This window comes from Crocodylus porosus, unplaced genomic scaffold, assembly GCF_001723895.1.
Source record: "Crocodylus porosus isolate Cpor-Errol unplaced genomic scaffold, CroPor_comp1, whole genome shotgun sequence".
Taxonomy (NCBI): domain Eukaryota; kingdom Metazoa; phylum Chordata; order Crocodylia; family Crocodylidae; genus Crocodylus; species Crocodylus porosus.
The window spans coordinates 10,416,892-10,429,476 of record NW_017728918.1 but is presented as its reverse complement, the minus strand read 5'-3'; the positions used below and the strand labels follow the sequence as shown (position 1 = coordinate 10,429,476).

At 54.3% G+C, this 12,585-nt stretch overlaps 1 protein-coding gene across 1 annotated transcript in view; it reads left to right on the top strand.

Annotated features, from left to right (window-relative positions):
• The window catches only part of CLU (clusterin), an 8,079-nt gene extending 5,647 nt beyond the window's left edge, over positions 1 to 2,432 (top strand). The window contains exons 7-8 of the mRNA XM_019537257.1: positions 1,782 to 1,963; positions 2,233 to 2,432. Coding sequence (XP_019392802.1) covers positions 1,782 to 1,963; positions 2,233 to 2,239 — 189 coding nt within the window. The 3' untranslated portion in view covers positions 2,240 to 2,432. The remainder of the gene's footprint in view (positions 1 to 1,781; positions 1,964 to 2,232) is intronic.
• Positions 2,433 to 12,585: the final 10,153 nt, after the last annotated feature.

Genomic DNA, 12,585 nt, shown 5'->3' with positions numbered 1-12,585 from the left:
CCTTCAGTTTCCAACCCCCCCCTTCCCTCTCTCATTAAGGAGACAAGGAGGGCTGGCAGCCGTGCTTATTCAGAGGACAACACTATTGATGGGAGCTAACAGCTATTGATAATGCATTTTTAATAATATTTCTAACAGAGGACTGCACTGATGCCCTGCTGGGGGGTGCGGGTGCACGTGCATGTGCACTTCTGTTGCAGGTCTGGCTGTGGCTGGAAAGTAAGGGAGAGGCCCAGGTCCACAGCCTCCCTGCAAGGCTGCTGCCCCGTCAGAGGGGGCTTGCCTTAGGGAGGGGAGGGAATGTGGGACCTGGGCAGCACATCCAGAGCTTGCTGCAGGACACTGGCATGGAGAGGAAGCCTCTTGCCTGGGGTGGGGGCGTGCTGTGGGGTGGCCTCCTTGGAGCCTGGGAATCCAAGCGACCGCAGCCCCCCTAGGCAGGCCCATCTGGAGGAGCTCTGCACTGTAGGACCTGAGAGGATGCAGCCCCCTCCCACGGCTCAGTGCCCCTGCTCCTTCCCTCGACGAGCCTGCAGGGTCTCTGCAGCATCGGGGCAGGTGCCTTGTCAGTGCCAGTGGGGTGCTGCCCAGTGCAGAGAGGAGGTGCCGGGGGGTGAGCTGTTCCCTTGTGCTGGCTGGTGGCCTGGGCAGCCTCCGTTGTGCCAGGGTGTGGGGTAGCTGTCCCCACTGCCCGCTATCCTTTGTGGTGCAGTCGGGGCGTGGAGCTGCACTGCCTCTGCTGTGCCCGAGCACCAGCTCCCAGGGAAGCTGGAAGGAGGGAAAGTGGGTCAGGCCCGAGCCAGGGACAACCGGACCATTGTCCTTGCCACAAAGTGCCTCTGTGTCCCAACAGCCTCATGAGACCAGAGCCCCCAAGGGACCCTGCAGCGCCCCGGTGGCTCCGGCTGCTGTGAATGTGGAGCTAGGCAGCGTAATTACTTTTTGACTGGTGGAACGTGTGGATAGGAATGAGACTTAATTGCTCCTTGAGACCCTTCCAGTCGCAACTCGAATTAGGATGCGCAATAGCAAAGACTTATTAGTACTGATCACGACCCTGCTTCTGCAGCCTTATTCTTATAGGTGGTTGATTTGCCATGCTAATGCTCGATCTCGGATTGGTTTTATTTAAATGTCTTTGTTTACTGCAACTTTTGAAACTGGCACCAGATTTTCGTGGCCCTGAGAGAGGGGTCACCGGAGCTGGTTGTTAGGTTGTCTGACCCCTGTCTGTTAATCCATCTGGTAATCTTTATTAAAGATCTCATTAATCAATTTAAATTTATTTCCAGAATAGCAGAAGGAAAAATTTATCTCCCATTGTGGCTTGCCCTTTGGCCTCGGGCAGTTATGTACTAACTGTGGCCTGACAAGGCTACCTCACTCTCTTTCCAGCCTCAAGGCTGCCTTTGTCCATAGGTAGTGGAACCTGCTAGCAAAAATACACTTAACTCTTAATACATTTGGTCACTTTAGTTATTAATGGTTTAGGATGCAATTGTACTACAGAGCATCTAGGACGCAGGCCCTTGGCTTGCTGTTTAGTCCTATTTCTGCAGGTTTGGATAGCATATGTTTGATTCAAGTTATAGTGCTCTTGGTCACCCATAGCTCATGCTGCACAGGCCTGTGCATGGCTACAGCAGGGTTGGGCCTTGCCAGGGGCTGGTCGGGGGGCTGTGAGCTGGGAGGTTGCTTCCAGGTCTCCATGGGGTGAGCGTGGGTTGGAGGTGCCGCAGCCCCAGCTCTGGGCTCATTGGACCCCACGCTTTCTCCCCTAGGTGCTTTCAAAGACCCCTGACCCCCGGGACCCCTCGCTGCCAGTTGACACCCAGGTGACGGTGCAGATCTTTGACTCCGAGCCGCTGGCCCTGACGGTGCCCGGTGACATCTCCTGGGATGACCCCAAGTTCATGGAGGTGGTGGCCAACGAAGCCCTGCAGCTCTACAAGCAAAACAACGTGTGAGTGCCGGGGGCCAGGGGCTGGCCTCTGGGGCTGTATGTACAGCACCAAGCACAGCAGGATCCGAGAGCATGCAGGGGGCAGCAGGGTTATTGGAGTCGCTTCATGCACAGGCTGCAGGGTCTGTGCAGCTGAGCTGGGACTGAGACCCCAGCTTCCTGGCTCCTAAATCCCTGCTCTCCTGTGCCCCAATCCTCCCTGTGGAGGAAGAGGGCAGGGTCCTCTCTGCTGCCCTGTGTAACCCCTGCCCTGTGTCTTTCCCCCGCAGGGTGTAGCGCTCCCGCCTGCACAGGACCGCGGTCCCCTCTCCGACGCCGATGCCTCCAGCGCTGCCCTTCTCCATTGCTGCACAGGGCTGCTTAGCCCCAACTGTCTGCACTAGTGGTTAAACACTGAATTTCTGCTCTGCTGCTGCCGAGCCGGCCTGGCCCACGCAGGAAATTAAACTAAATCCACACTGAGCGGCTTGCTGGACTTGGTTGCCTCTGTTGCTTTTTATGAGGGTGGGAGGGGGGGCGGTCTTGCTGCATTTTGATGCACTTGTTGGCTTTTACCAGTGCTGGCAATGGGTAGCCTCTGTAGGAGGGCAGGGATGTTGGAGCCAAGGCAGGGGGAATAAAGTCTCTCTTGGGTCCAAAGGCTGCTCCTGTCCACACTGGGCTGTAAGCAGGGATTGAACCTGGGCTCTCTTCTACCTTTCGGTAGAGGCTCAGGCCCTGATTGTTGCTAGCAGGGTTTGGCTTGTGTTCCTATCCCAGGTGGGGGCAGAGGCCTGCGGGGGGGTGCATGTAGGGGCAGGAGTGCATCCCCCTGCTCCTGTCGGTGGACCTCAGGCTGAGCCAGCTCCATCTTCCAGCCTGCATGCTGCTCCCAAACCGTCTGCTGCGGGTGGGGAATCAAACTTCCAGACTGAATTTTGCACTGGCCTGGCCAGGCTGGCCCCTGCCCAAATATCCTAGAGCCATGGGGCTGGAAGGCAGCACCGCAAGCCACATCTAATCCAACCCCTGCCTGATGCAGGATCAGCCCTGTCCAAATCATCTGTATCAATTTCTGTCTAATCTATTAATTAAACTCTTTGTAAAACTACAGTCATCCCTGACACAGCACCAGGCACCAAACCCAACCCTGTGGAATAAATACATTGCCCCACATGAGGAGCTGGCTTCTCAAGCAAAATCCTTTTTGGGGCACTTCAAAGCACATCGTGCTCCTGTGAAGAAGCCTGGGCACAGCGTTTCCCACCCTGAAGCCAGTCTGCTGCCTGCCAGTCCCCAGACCTGAGTGCTTTTTACATTGCTGTGAACAAGGAGCTGATTTTAAGCTGGGATTACTGGGCAAAGCCCACTTGGATCACCCCAAAACACATGTCACCACCACCCAGGGATTCTCCTGGGCCAGGTCCGTGTTCGACCTGAAGCTCAGTTTTTGAGTGCCAGCCTGCCAGTAGATAGATGCTCACCCTGGAAGGCCTGTATGTTGCTGCTCTGCCAGGTGCTGCATGGCACAAACAACAGCTGTTATAGGAGTTTTACACCAATGTTTCTAATTTACCCCCGCCCAGAAACCTGGTAAAGTACATTTGAAGTGGGCTTTCTAATGTGAATAAACTGGCCCCTTGCAAGCAAATATTAAATGAAAACAGGCGTATTACAAGGGGAAAGGGGAGGGTGGGTGCCTCACGTTGATGCCAGAGACTGGGTACTGCCCTGACCTGCAGTTTCATCTGAATTTTAGGACCTTCCCCTTTATGTCCTATGGGTTTGAAGCAGGGCAGTGTTGTTGGGCCCCCCACCATCCCTATGCTCCCTCCCCATCCTCCAGAGTCAACAGAAATAGAAGGTGACAGAAAAGACAGGACCCAGCTGCCAGGAGTTGATGAACTGAGGAGGCATCCACGTGATGGGGAGCTGGATCACAGAAGCTGGGAGAGCACAGGAGGGGGCATGGCCACTCTTCTACCCCAAAACCAGGCAAGGTGAGGGCCAAGGGGCATCCGACGATGGCAGGGGCTAAGTGTGGCACTCCCAGGGGCAACTGGCTCCCTACACACATTATGGAAATGCCCTTTGCTGAGTTATTCCGGGGACCAAGGAAGATCCAGGGAGCCTGTGCAACCAACAATCAGCAGTCAAGAGGATGCATCGCAATAAATGCTCTTCAGTGGTTAGCGATTTGGCTGGCAGTTCTAGTATCCAAATACAATTGCTTCTGTTCATGGCAGCTGTCTTTTATTCACCTGTGGGCGCGCCTGGCGGGCGATCCGCTGGCCTCTGCCTGCTGCCGCTAAGGTAAGTTTCTCCCCGCTGGGCTGTATCCCCACATTGGGTTTTCTCCCCCGCCCAACAATCAGCAGTCTGTCCATTCCCCGCCCCGTGGGAGGGTGTGGATGGGTCTGAGAGAGGGGTGCAGAGCCTCTACAGGGAGCAAGGGGACAACTAAGCCAGGGGTGGGCAACATACAGCATATGCTGGATCCGGTCATCGTCAATTAATGCCCGGCAATTAATTGCATCTGGCCCAGCCCCGGCTGTCCCTGGGCTCCTGCTGGGGCAGCACCCACTGCATCCCCAGCCTGGCCCGCGGGAGGGCTCTGGCTCTGGCCGGCGTGTGCAGCTGCTTTTCCCACAGAAACTATGCAGCTTCTTTCTTTTCCGACTGCCACCCCGGTAGTAGCTTGAGGACCGGTTCGGCTTCAGCGGCCTCTCCTCCTCCTGTCCCTGCTGCACCGCTCCCGGCATCGGGCATCAGGTAGGGAGAGGAAGTGTGGAAGCAGCAGCAGGACTGGCAAGAGGTGGGATGGAGTAGGGGGGCCTTTAGTCTCTTTTATACCTGACCATCCTTTTTTTGAAACTTCCTTTTTTTCTTCATTGGTGGAAATGCATGTCAATCATTTGTCCTTGTGATGCTATTGGCTGTGCCTAGAGGAGGGGCGGTGCATAGTTAGGGTTTTGAGGCGCGAAGTTGGGAGGAAGGGTGGGGGCCTCCCAGCAGACACACAGACCGTGCACATCCCTACCCCGCCACGCATACGCACCACAGACGCTACACATACCCCATGTGCACACCCCACTCGCCTCCACACCCCCACATGCATCCCCTCTTCCCCCACAAAAGACAAGAGTAAGTTTTTATTTGGGGCAATGAAGCAATCACCTCTATGCACACCATGGAAACGCACATAAATCAAGAAAAAATATTTTTTGAAACCAAATTAAAATATGCCCTAGTAGATGTTTGTTTTTTAGTACATGTTTTGTTTTTCATCTATGCATTGTTCGAATTATTTCTTCTGTAAATTTTTACATGTGCAGTCCTCCACTTTATTGGCTTGGTGCCAGAGACCTGTGTTTTGGGGTGACCCAAAAAGGATTTGGCCCCATCGTTGCAGCCTAATCCAAGGTCCTTTTTTCAGGGCTCAGTACTTGCTATATATATTATTTTACATGTTTATTAATAAATATACATTTTTGATGACATCCTAACTCCTTAGCTTGTGGAGTTCATTACTAACAACCTTTAATTGTATAAGGATTAACTTTGGATAAGGAATAAGAAACCAGCTTCAGGCTTATGGGGCAGGGCTGGTTGGAGCAGACAGCGGGGAGACCTTCATCGACACATTATTATCTAAACCCTGGTTTGGGGCCAGTTGACACTCTGTGGGGAGGGGCAGGACTACAGGGCATGTGGGAGGACTGCTGTGCCCCTGGTCCCGTGGTCCAGGGCATTGGTGGGCAGCTACCTCAAGTTCGATCGGTCCATATTAATGATGGCTGATGGAGTGTGTGAGGCTGGGGTGAGCGATCCTACAGAGCAGTGCTGACTGTGATTGGGACTGCAACTCCTAGGAGCCCCAGGGGACTGGGAACAGGAAAAGGAACTGAGAAAGCAAAAGAGGGAGCCTGGGACGCGGGGAGATGGAAGTGGTTGCAGCGCGACTGCTCTGCTTGCTGCAAAATTGTTGCTCTTACATTTTAACTGCATTGCAATAAGCATCTTTCCCCCCCCTCGGTTCAATAATGGGTCGCAAAGAAAAACCTATCCAGCATTACTGCAGGGAACACCCTGAACTGGAAATAGAAAGGGTGGAAGAGATGGAGACTTTATGCTGCGAATTGTGTGAGGCAGTCGTCACCCCCCAGGCAAACCGCATTACTGAGCATTTGAACAGCAAGACTCATTTGAAAAACAGATGCGCAAAGGTAGTACAGGCAATGATGAGAGACTTTGTGGATCTACTGGAACAATTGAAGGAAGCAGCAGTGGAGCGTCCTCTCGACCGGGTGCATGCCTTGTGATTTGAGCCCGTTCCAGTGAACAATTGTGCATTGCGGGAACTGTAACAAAGCACCCACGATTTCTTGTTTGAATTGATCTTTCACTTTTTTTGCTTTCTTTACGAGCATGCTGCCAAACGAATAGCAGGATTGAAAGCGGGTGCAATTTACTGCTCTATGGATGGTTACTTGTTCTATTTGGACATCTGATTTTTATAAAACTTTTAGCAGTCTGCAGTCATTTTTAAATACTCTGCCCCCACACCCCTAATCTTGTGCAATCCTGGAAATTTAAATTGATGCAAAGCAAAAAAAACCCTTAAAAATAAACTTTGAGCTTCTCCGTCAGAGCGGCAAGAAAATAAACACTGAATTCTGCCAAGCTGACTCGCACGTGGCTGTCTCTGCATGGCCCCGGTCCACATTGCTCAGACAACATGATCTTTGCATTGTCCTGGGTCATATTGCTGATATGAAACCACCTCTGCAATTACTTTCAGCCTTTGCTGGGGGGTCTGCCTGTTCCTAACTGTCCCTTCTCCCCGCAGCAGCAGCGGAAGGGGCAGGGGCTGGTGGCTGCCCTACAACAGTAGCACAGGACATCCACGATGGAGCATATGCACTGGAGAAGCAGTTGGTGGTAAGGCTAAGTCTGTTTCCTCAGGGCTGTGTTGGGGGGGTCAGTCCTGTTCAGCAGGGCGATATGCCATACTGGGAAGAGGCCCCTTCAGGACAAGTCCTTTCTTGGGCTCAGCAGGGGATCCCTTGTCACTTAGTCGTCCTGTCCTCAGCCATGTGTGTCCTGCTTTGCACTTGTTCTCTGCAGGAGGAGTCCCTTAGCACACGCTTTTGCACTGGATTTATGACCCAGCTATTTTGTCCTCGGTGAACCCAAACCCTCAGACCAAGTGCGACCTCTCCATTTGAAAACAGGTGAATTTTACTGATGCACAGTGAGAGCAGATGAGGAGAACGCAAACAAGTCTGTACCTACCAGTCCCAGGGTTGTTATCAGCGTCACCATAGATCTGGCCAGTATGCGAGCTTCACACTGCGGTTCTCTCTTGAACGTCAGCTGCCAGCAGCCTGGAGGGCCCACGCCAGCGCGGGGTGGGTGAGACGGGCTGGTGGCATGCCCTCTCTTCATAGCGGCCTCGGGTTCTCCGCTCGGGGATGCTTTGCTGCTCTGCAATCCCTCTTCTGCCCCACTCTGTGATGACTCTTAATCTCTGGGCATCACCGGTTAGTCTCTCTGTGGTCGTCACACTGCCCACGTTCTGTCCTGTCAGAGTATTTCCTCGTTTCAGAAACCCATCACATACACACGTCCTCATCTGGGCTTTTTCTGGGCCTCCTAGTTTGGTTTGTTCCCCGAAACTGGAAATCCCCAGGGGCTCTGCAGTTGGGCACTGTGACCCAATGCCACCTTATCTCAAGTTATGGAGCAGCATGGTACATGTCTTTAATTTCCCAGCCTGTGTGTCTGCTTGCTGTTTGCCTGTGTCTTGCCTTGAGGAAACTGTCCCAAATAGGCTTTTAAAAAAATCGACTAACCCTTCCCTTTGCCCTGGACCATTGCTCTGATCTAATGCATATCTAGTTTACCTATAAGCCAATTCCCAAAAGCAAACTTCTAAATAGCATTTTCTAGCCATCAGCTGTGATTGACCCTTACCTTGTGGATATCACATGTCCCCTCCAGGCTGGGGACACCGTCCCTGTCCCATACAGCCACGCCTGTCCTGGGACATCTATTCATCTCTCATTGATTGTCAGCCAGGCTGCCATGGGATCCTTCACAGGGTACAGTGGGGGGCCAGGCAGTGTCGGCACTGCGAGGTGGGCAATCTGGATTCACGTGATAGACCCAGAGATTCCCAGTAAGAACCTGCAGTGCTAACAGCAGAGAGGTTTTTCTGAGTTTTTTGTAGCAGACGAATCGCTGCTTTCTTTTTCTGTCATCAAAAAAAGGGTGAAAAGCAGGAGCCGGCGTGGCCTGAGGGGTTCCTTGAGGCCATGGAGGGGTGCATCGAGTGTATAACAGGAGCTTATTGGGTGCAATATGCCTGGCTTGTAGGTATGGAGGGTGAGTGGTAGGTGGCACTCAACACCTGAGCGTGGGGTCAAGCAGGGACCGGCCCAGGCTTCTTTTGCAGCATCTCTGGGTGGCAGAGAGGAGAGGAGGGCTTTGGGGTGATCCGAAAAGGATCCTGTCCCAGCATCCCACCCCAGAGTCAGCTCCTTGTCCACAGAGACATACATGGCACACCAATATGGGGCCTAACGCCTTGCCCTGGGGAATTCATTCCTAACAACCTTTAACTGTGTAAAGATTAGCTTGGGATAAGGCACCGGGAACTGGGAATCAGGAACGAACTTCAGGCTCATGGGGCAGCCTGCCAGCGGCTGCCTGCCACAGCGGACCCCCGGCAGGACCCAGCCACCGTGCGCGGGGAGGCTACGAGCAGCCTGGGCTCTGCGAGCGGTGGCAGCTGCTTGCAGGCTCCCTGCTGCCTGCCCCAAACTGTAGTAATCGACGGCGTGTTGGGGACTGCCCTCTGAGCCCCACGCGCCGGCCAGGTTTCTATCCACCTTACAGCCCCCACTTGCTCAGCTGGCCTGCGCGATTGCTGGGGGAGACCACAGCAAAAGCCTTGCTAAAGTCAATGAAATATCAAGTCTGTTCCTCTGGGCCCGTGAGAGGGTCTTTGTGAGTTGCTCTTTGATGGGCAGAGGAGGCAGGATTCCCTCCCTGGGGTGTCAGACAGCAGAAAGGCAGGGAGGTGTAGAAATCTTTCGTGTTGCTCAGCATTTAGCATCTTTAATTTTCCCTGAGTGCCCGAAATCTTGCTGAAAAAGATCACTTTTTGGTGATTTCTTAGTTGGTCTAATACCAGGTATCAGCTCTGAACCCAAGAGTCCTAGAGTTTTGCATTTATTTTTGTCCCAGGCCAACACGGCTACCAAATACATCCCTTGCTCAAATCAAGGTGCTTCACATCCACCGGTCTCCCTGCATCCACAGACCCAGTCACCTCGTCATGAAGGCAATCATGTTAGTCAGGCCAGACTTGCCCCTGGTGAACCCATGCAAACTGTTCCTCATCACCCTTCTCTCTACCAGAAATCGGTAGCAGAGGATGGGGAGGTCGCAGCCAAATCCACTGGGCAGAGGCATCCTCGGCACAGGACCTTTCAAGACATGCCCAGTGGGGAAAGAGACAGCGACAGCACAGAGGACATGGAGACGTCTGGATCAGATACGATGGAAGACTCCTCTGAAGGATGTGAAGACAGCGTGGAAGCAGCAGAGGAACTGAAGTATGTGCTTTTGGGTACGTGCTTTTTGCTTTGAGGCAATTCCAATCAACGTGGCCTGGGGTTCAAATGATGCGTTCCAGGAACTGTAACAGAAGACCTGATATTTCCCTTTTAAATTTGTCTTTAATAGAGGTGCACTGATACATTGGTCCATGCCATATCGGCACCGATAAAAGGAAAATTGACATTATTGGCAGTCAGCATTTTTTGGCTGCACTCAAGGAGGGGCAGCAGGTGGTGGCGCTGAGAGGGTGGGGCTACAGTGAATTTTGGGGTGGCTATAGCCCCCCTCCGCAACTTCCCTCCCTGCACCACTGCTGCCCACCCCACAGAAAAATCCTCCCTATGCCTCCCCTGGGGTGTGTGCACTGGTGAGAAGCCGCCCTCCCCCTCCGCCCCATGCCCAGCCCAGCTTGGCAGCGCCTGCCCCTGCCTCACTCTTTCCCTCACTTTTGTGGCCTTGATCTGCGCCTCCATGCCCCTTTCCCCTCACACACTTACCAGCCGGACACTGCTCTCCGAGCTGCCGGGTTGCATATTGGGAATCAGATCGGTTTCGGCTGACGTGGCTGATCAATAATTGACCATTGGTATCAGCCCAAACAATCTTTATTGGTGAACCCCTAATCTTTAAATGTCTCACTTGGTTCACAGACATGCTGCAGAACAAACAGCGGGATTGAAAGCGGGACCATATTTCTCCTATGAGACTATCTTTATATTGCCCCAGGCTAGATTGCGCATAAGACCACCTCTGCATTTAATATCAGCCTTTGCTGGGGGGGGGTTCTGCCTCTCCCTAACTGTCCCTTCCCCCCAGAGCAGGAGCTGTGCCACATACGCTATGATCACTTCTCTACCGCTGACTGCTCTGCAGGGGTGAGGGTGACAGAGAAGATCAAGACGGAAGTCCACTTTCTGGTGGACTTGCTGCGGGTGAGACTAACGCACTGCTTCTGCTCCTTCGGGTCCGTGTTGGTGGGCTCAGCCCTGCATGGCCCCTCAGCCTGCCTGCAGGACTCTCCGAGGGAGGCACGACCCCCGGGAGGGCCGTAGAGGTGTCCCACAGCCCGTCACCAGAAGCCAAGTTCCCAGGCAAGACCCGGCTAGTAATGGGGCCCAGGTGGGACGGGGATATGCCATACTGGAACGAGGCCCCTTCAGGGCACGTCCTTGCTGTGGGTTCAGCTGGGGATCCCCTGTCCGTAGTGGTGCTGCCCCAGGCAGGTGTCCCCAGCCCTGCCCCATGGCAGGTCGTAGCAGCAGGACCCGGCTCCTCAGTGCAGAGGGGTTGTGCTACGGGGCAGGGGCTGCCCCAGGGAAGGGTCTAGCCGTTGTCTCGCCCCAGCACGGGAAGGACGGGAAGAGAGAGAGGAGGCAGATGTGCAGGGAGGGGGGGAAGCAGAGCTGCCAGGGGTTTGGTTCAGAGGGCAGGAGGAAAAGGAGGGGAGATGAGTGTGCAAGTGCCTTTCCCAGCTGGAAATGGATTCATGGAGCAGCCTGGCAAGCACACCTGTGCTCTCGCCGTTGCACAGATGGGGAAACTGAGGCAGGGCTGTCTTTGGGGCACACAGAGTCAGGGCAGAACTGAGCAACTCGAAGTCACGGTGCTCAGCCCAGGATGATGCACCATGTTCCCAGAACACCACGTGGCCTGGGCTGTTCCCTGTCTTTTCTCCTCCCACAGCCCCTTGGCGTCCCATCAGTTGCGTGCAGCCCAGGTGGCACTGAGTCCTGTCTTACCTCTTGCACATCCCTGAAACTCTTCCCAAGCCCCTGCGCGCTGGAGCTCATCCGCACCCTCAGAGCGGATCTGACAGTAAGCGCGCACCCGTTCCTCGAGGATTACAAGCCGCAGCAGAAGCAGAAGGAACAAGCTGGCCATGAGAGATGTAACTATTATTTAGAAATACATTTGTAAAACCTCCTCCGATTGTACCAGTCAAACGGTCAGATGCGTTCGCACTGGGTGGTTGTTTCTTCCTCTATAGCAGGGGCAGGGCCTTTGCCTGGGATCTCATAAGCGCCTACTGACAACCTTTGCAGCAGCAGGATGTTGGCTGCACGGCCCTGCTGCTTTCCCTGGGGCAGGGGCAGGTGTGATGTCTGGGGTTGTCAGGAGTGCTTGTGTTGACTTGCTAAGAGGTTGCACAGTGGATTTGTCAGGGCTGGTTTGGACAGGGCTGATCCTGCCTCAGGCAGGGGTTGGACTAGATGGCTGCCTGTAGACATGCAGGGACACTGCTCTGATGCCCTGTACTGACACACCCCTCCCAGCCCTGGAGCACGTGTAAAGATGCCTGATGTGACCTCTGCAGCTCCTGTCCAGCCTCACGGCTCTGAGACGACGAGCTCCCTCGCTCGGCCCCCCATACCCAGCCATGTGCTGCTGCCCCGCTCCTCCACCTCCCTCACTAGCTGCCCCATAACATAAGCTCTTTCTGCTCCCCCCATAGCTGAGGCAGGCAATGCTCACTGTGCTGCACCACCCCCACAAAAAGTCCAGCCAGCTCTACGCCAGCAGCAAGCAGGAGGCTCAGCATTTCAACCTCCTGGTCACCACGCACTGCTGCTTCTCCGACCCCTCCGGTCTCTACCCCTGCTCGGCCAATACTGCCACCATCGACTGATGCTTATCCACAACCCGTGGCCTCTACCCCTGCTGGGCCAGTACCGCCAACGTCCACGGCCAATTGTTGGTGATTGTGTGTTCGAGCATATCTGGGTGCATCGATGGCTGTCTTGGGCCGTGCTTGGGAATTTGCTTGGATCTGCTTGTTTGGCGTGTGCTGAGGTGTGTTTGTGAGCTTGACGTGAGCCTAGTGCAAGTGTGGAGACTGATGTGTGCTTGTCCCCTGAGTGGGTTCAGCTGAGGATCACCTAGCTGCGCTGCCCCAGTCAGGCATCCCCTGCCTTGACCCTTGTACTCGTGGGAGGGGGCCCTTGAAGCTTGCTTTGATGGACCCTCGCCTCGTGGATGTCACACTTGGCCTGGGTCCTCTTCTGGCCTCTGTCCACCCA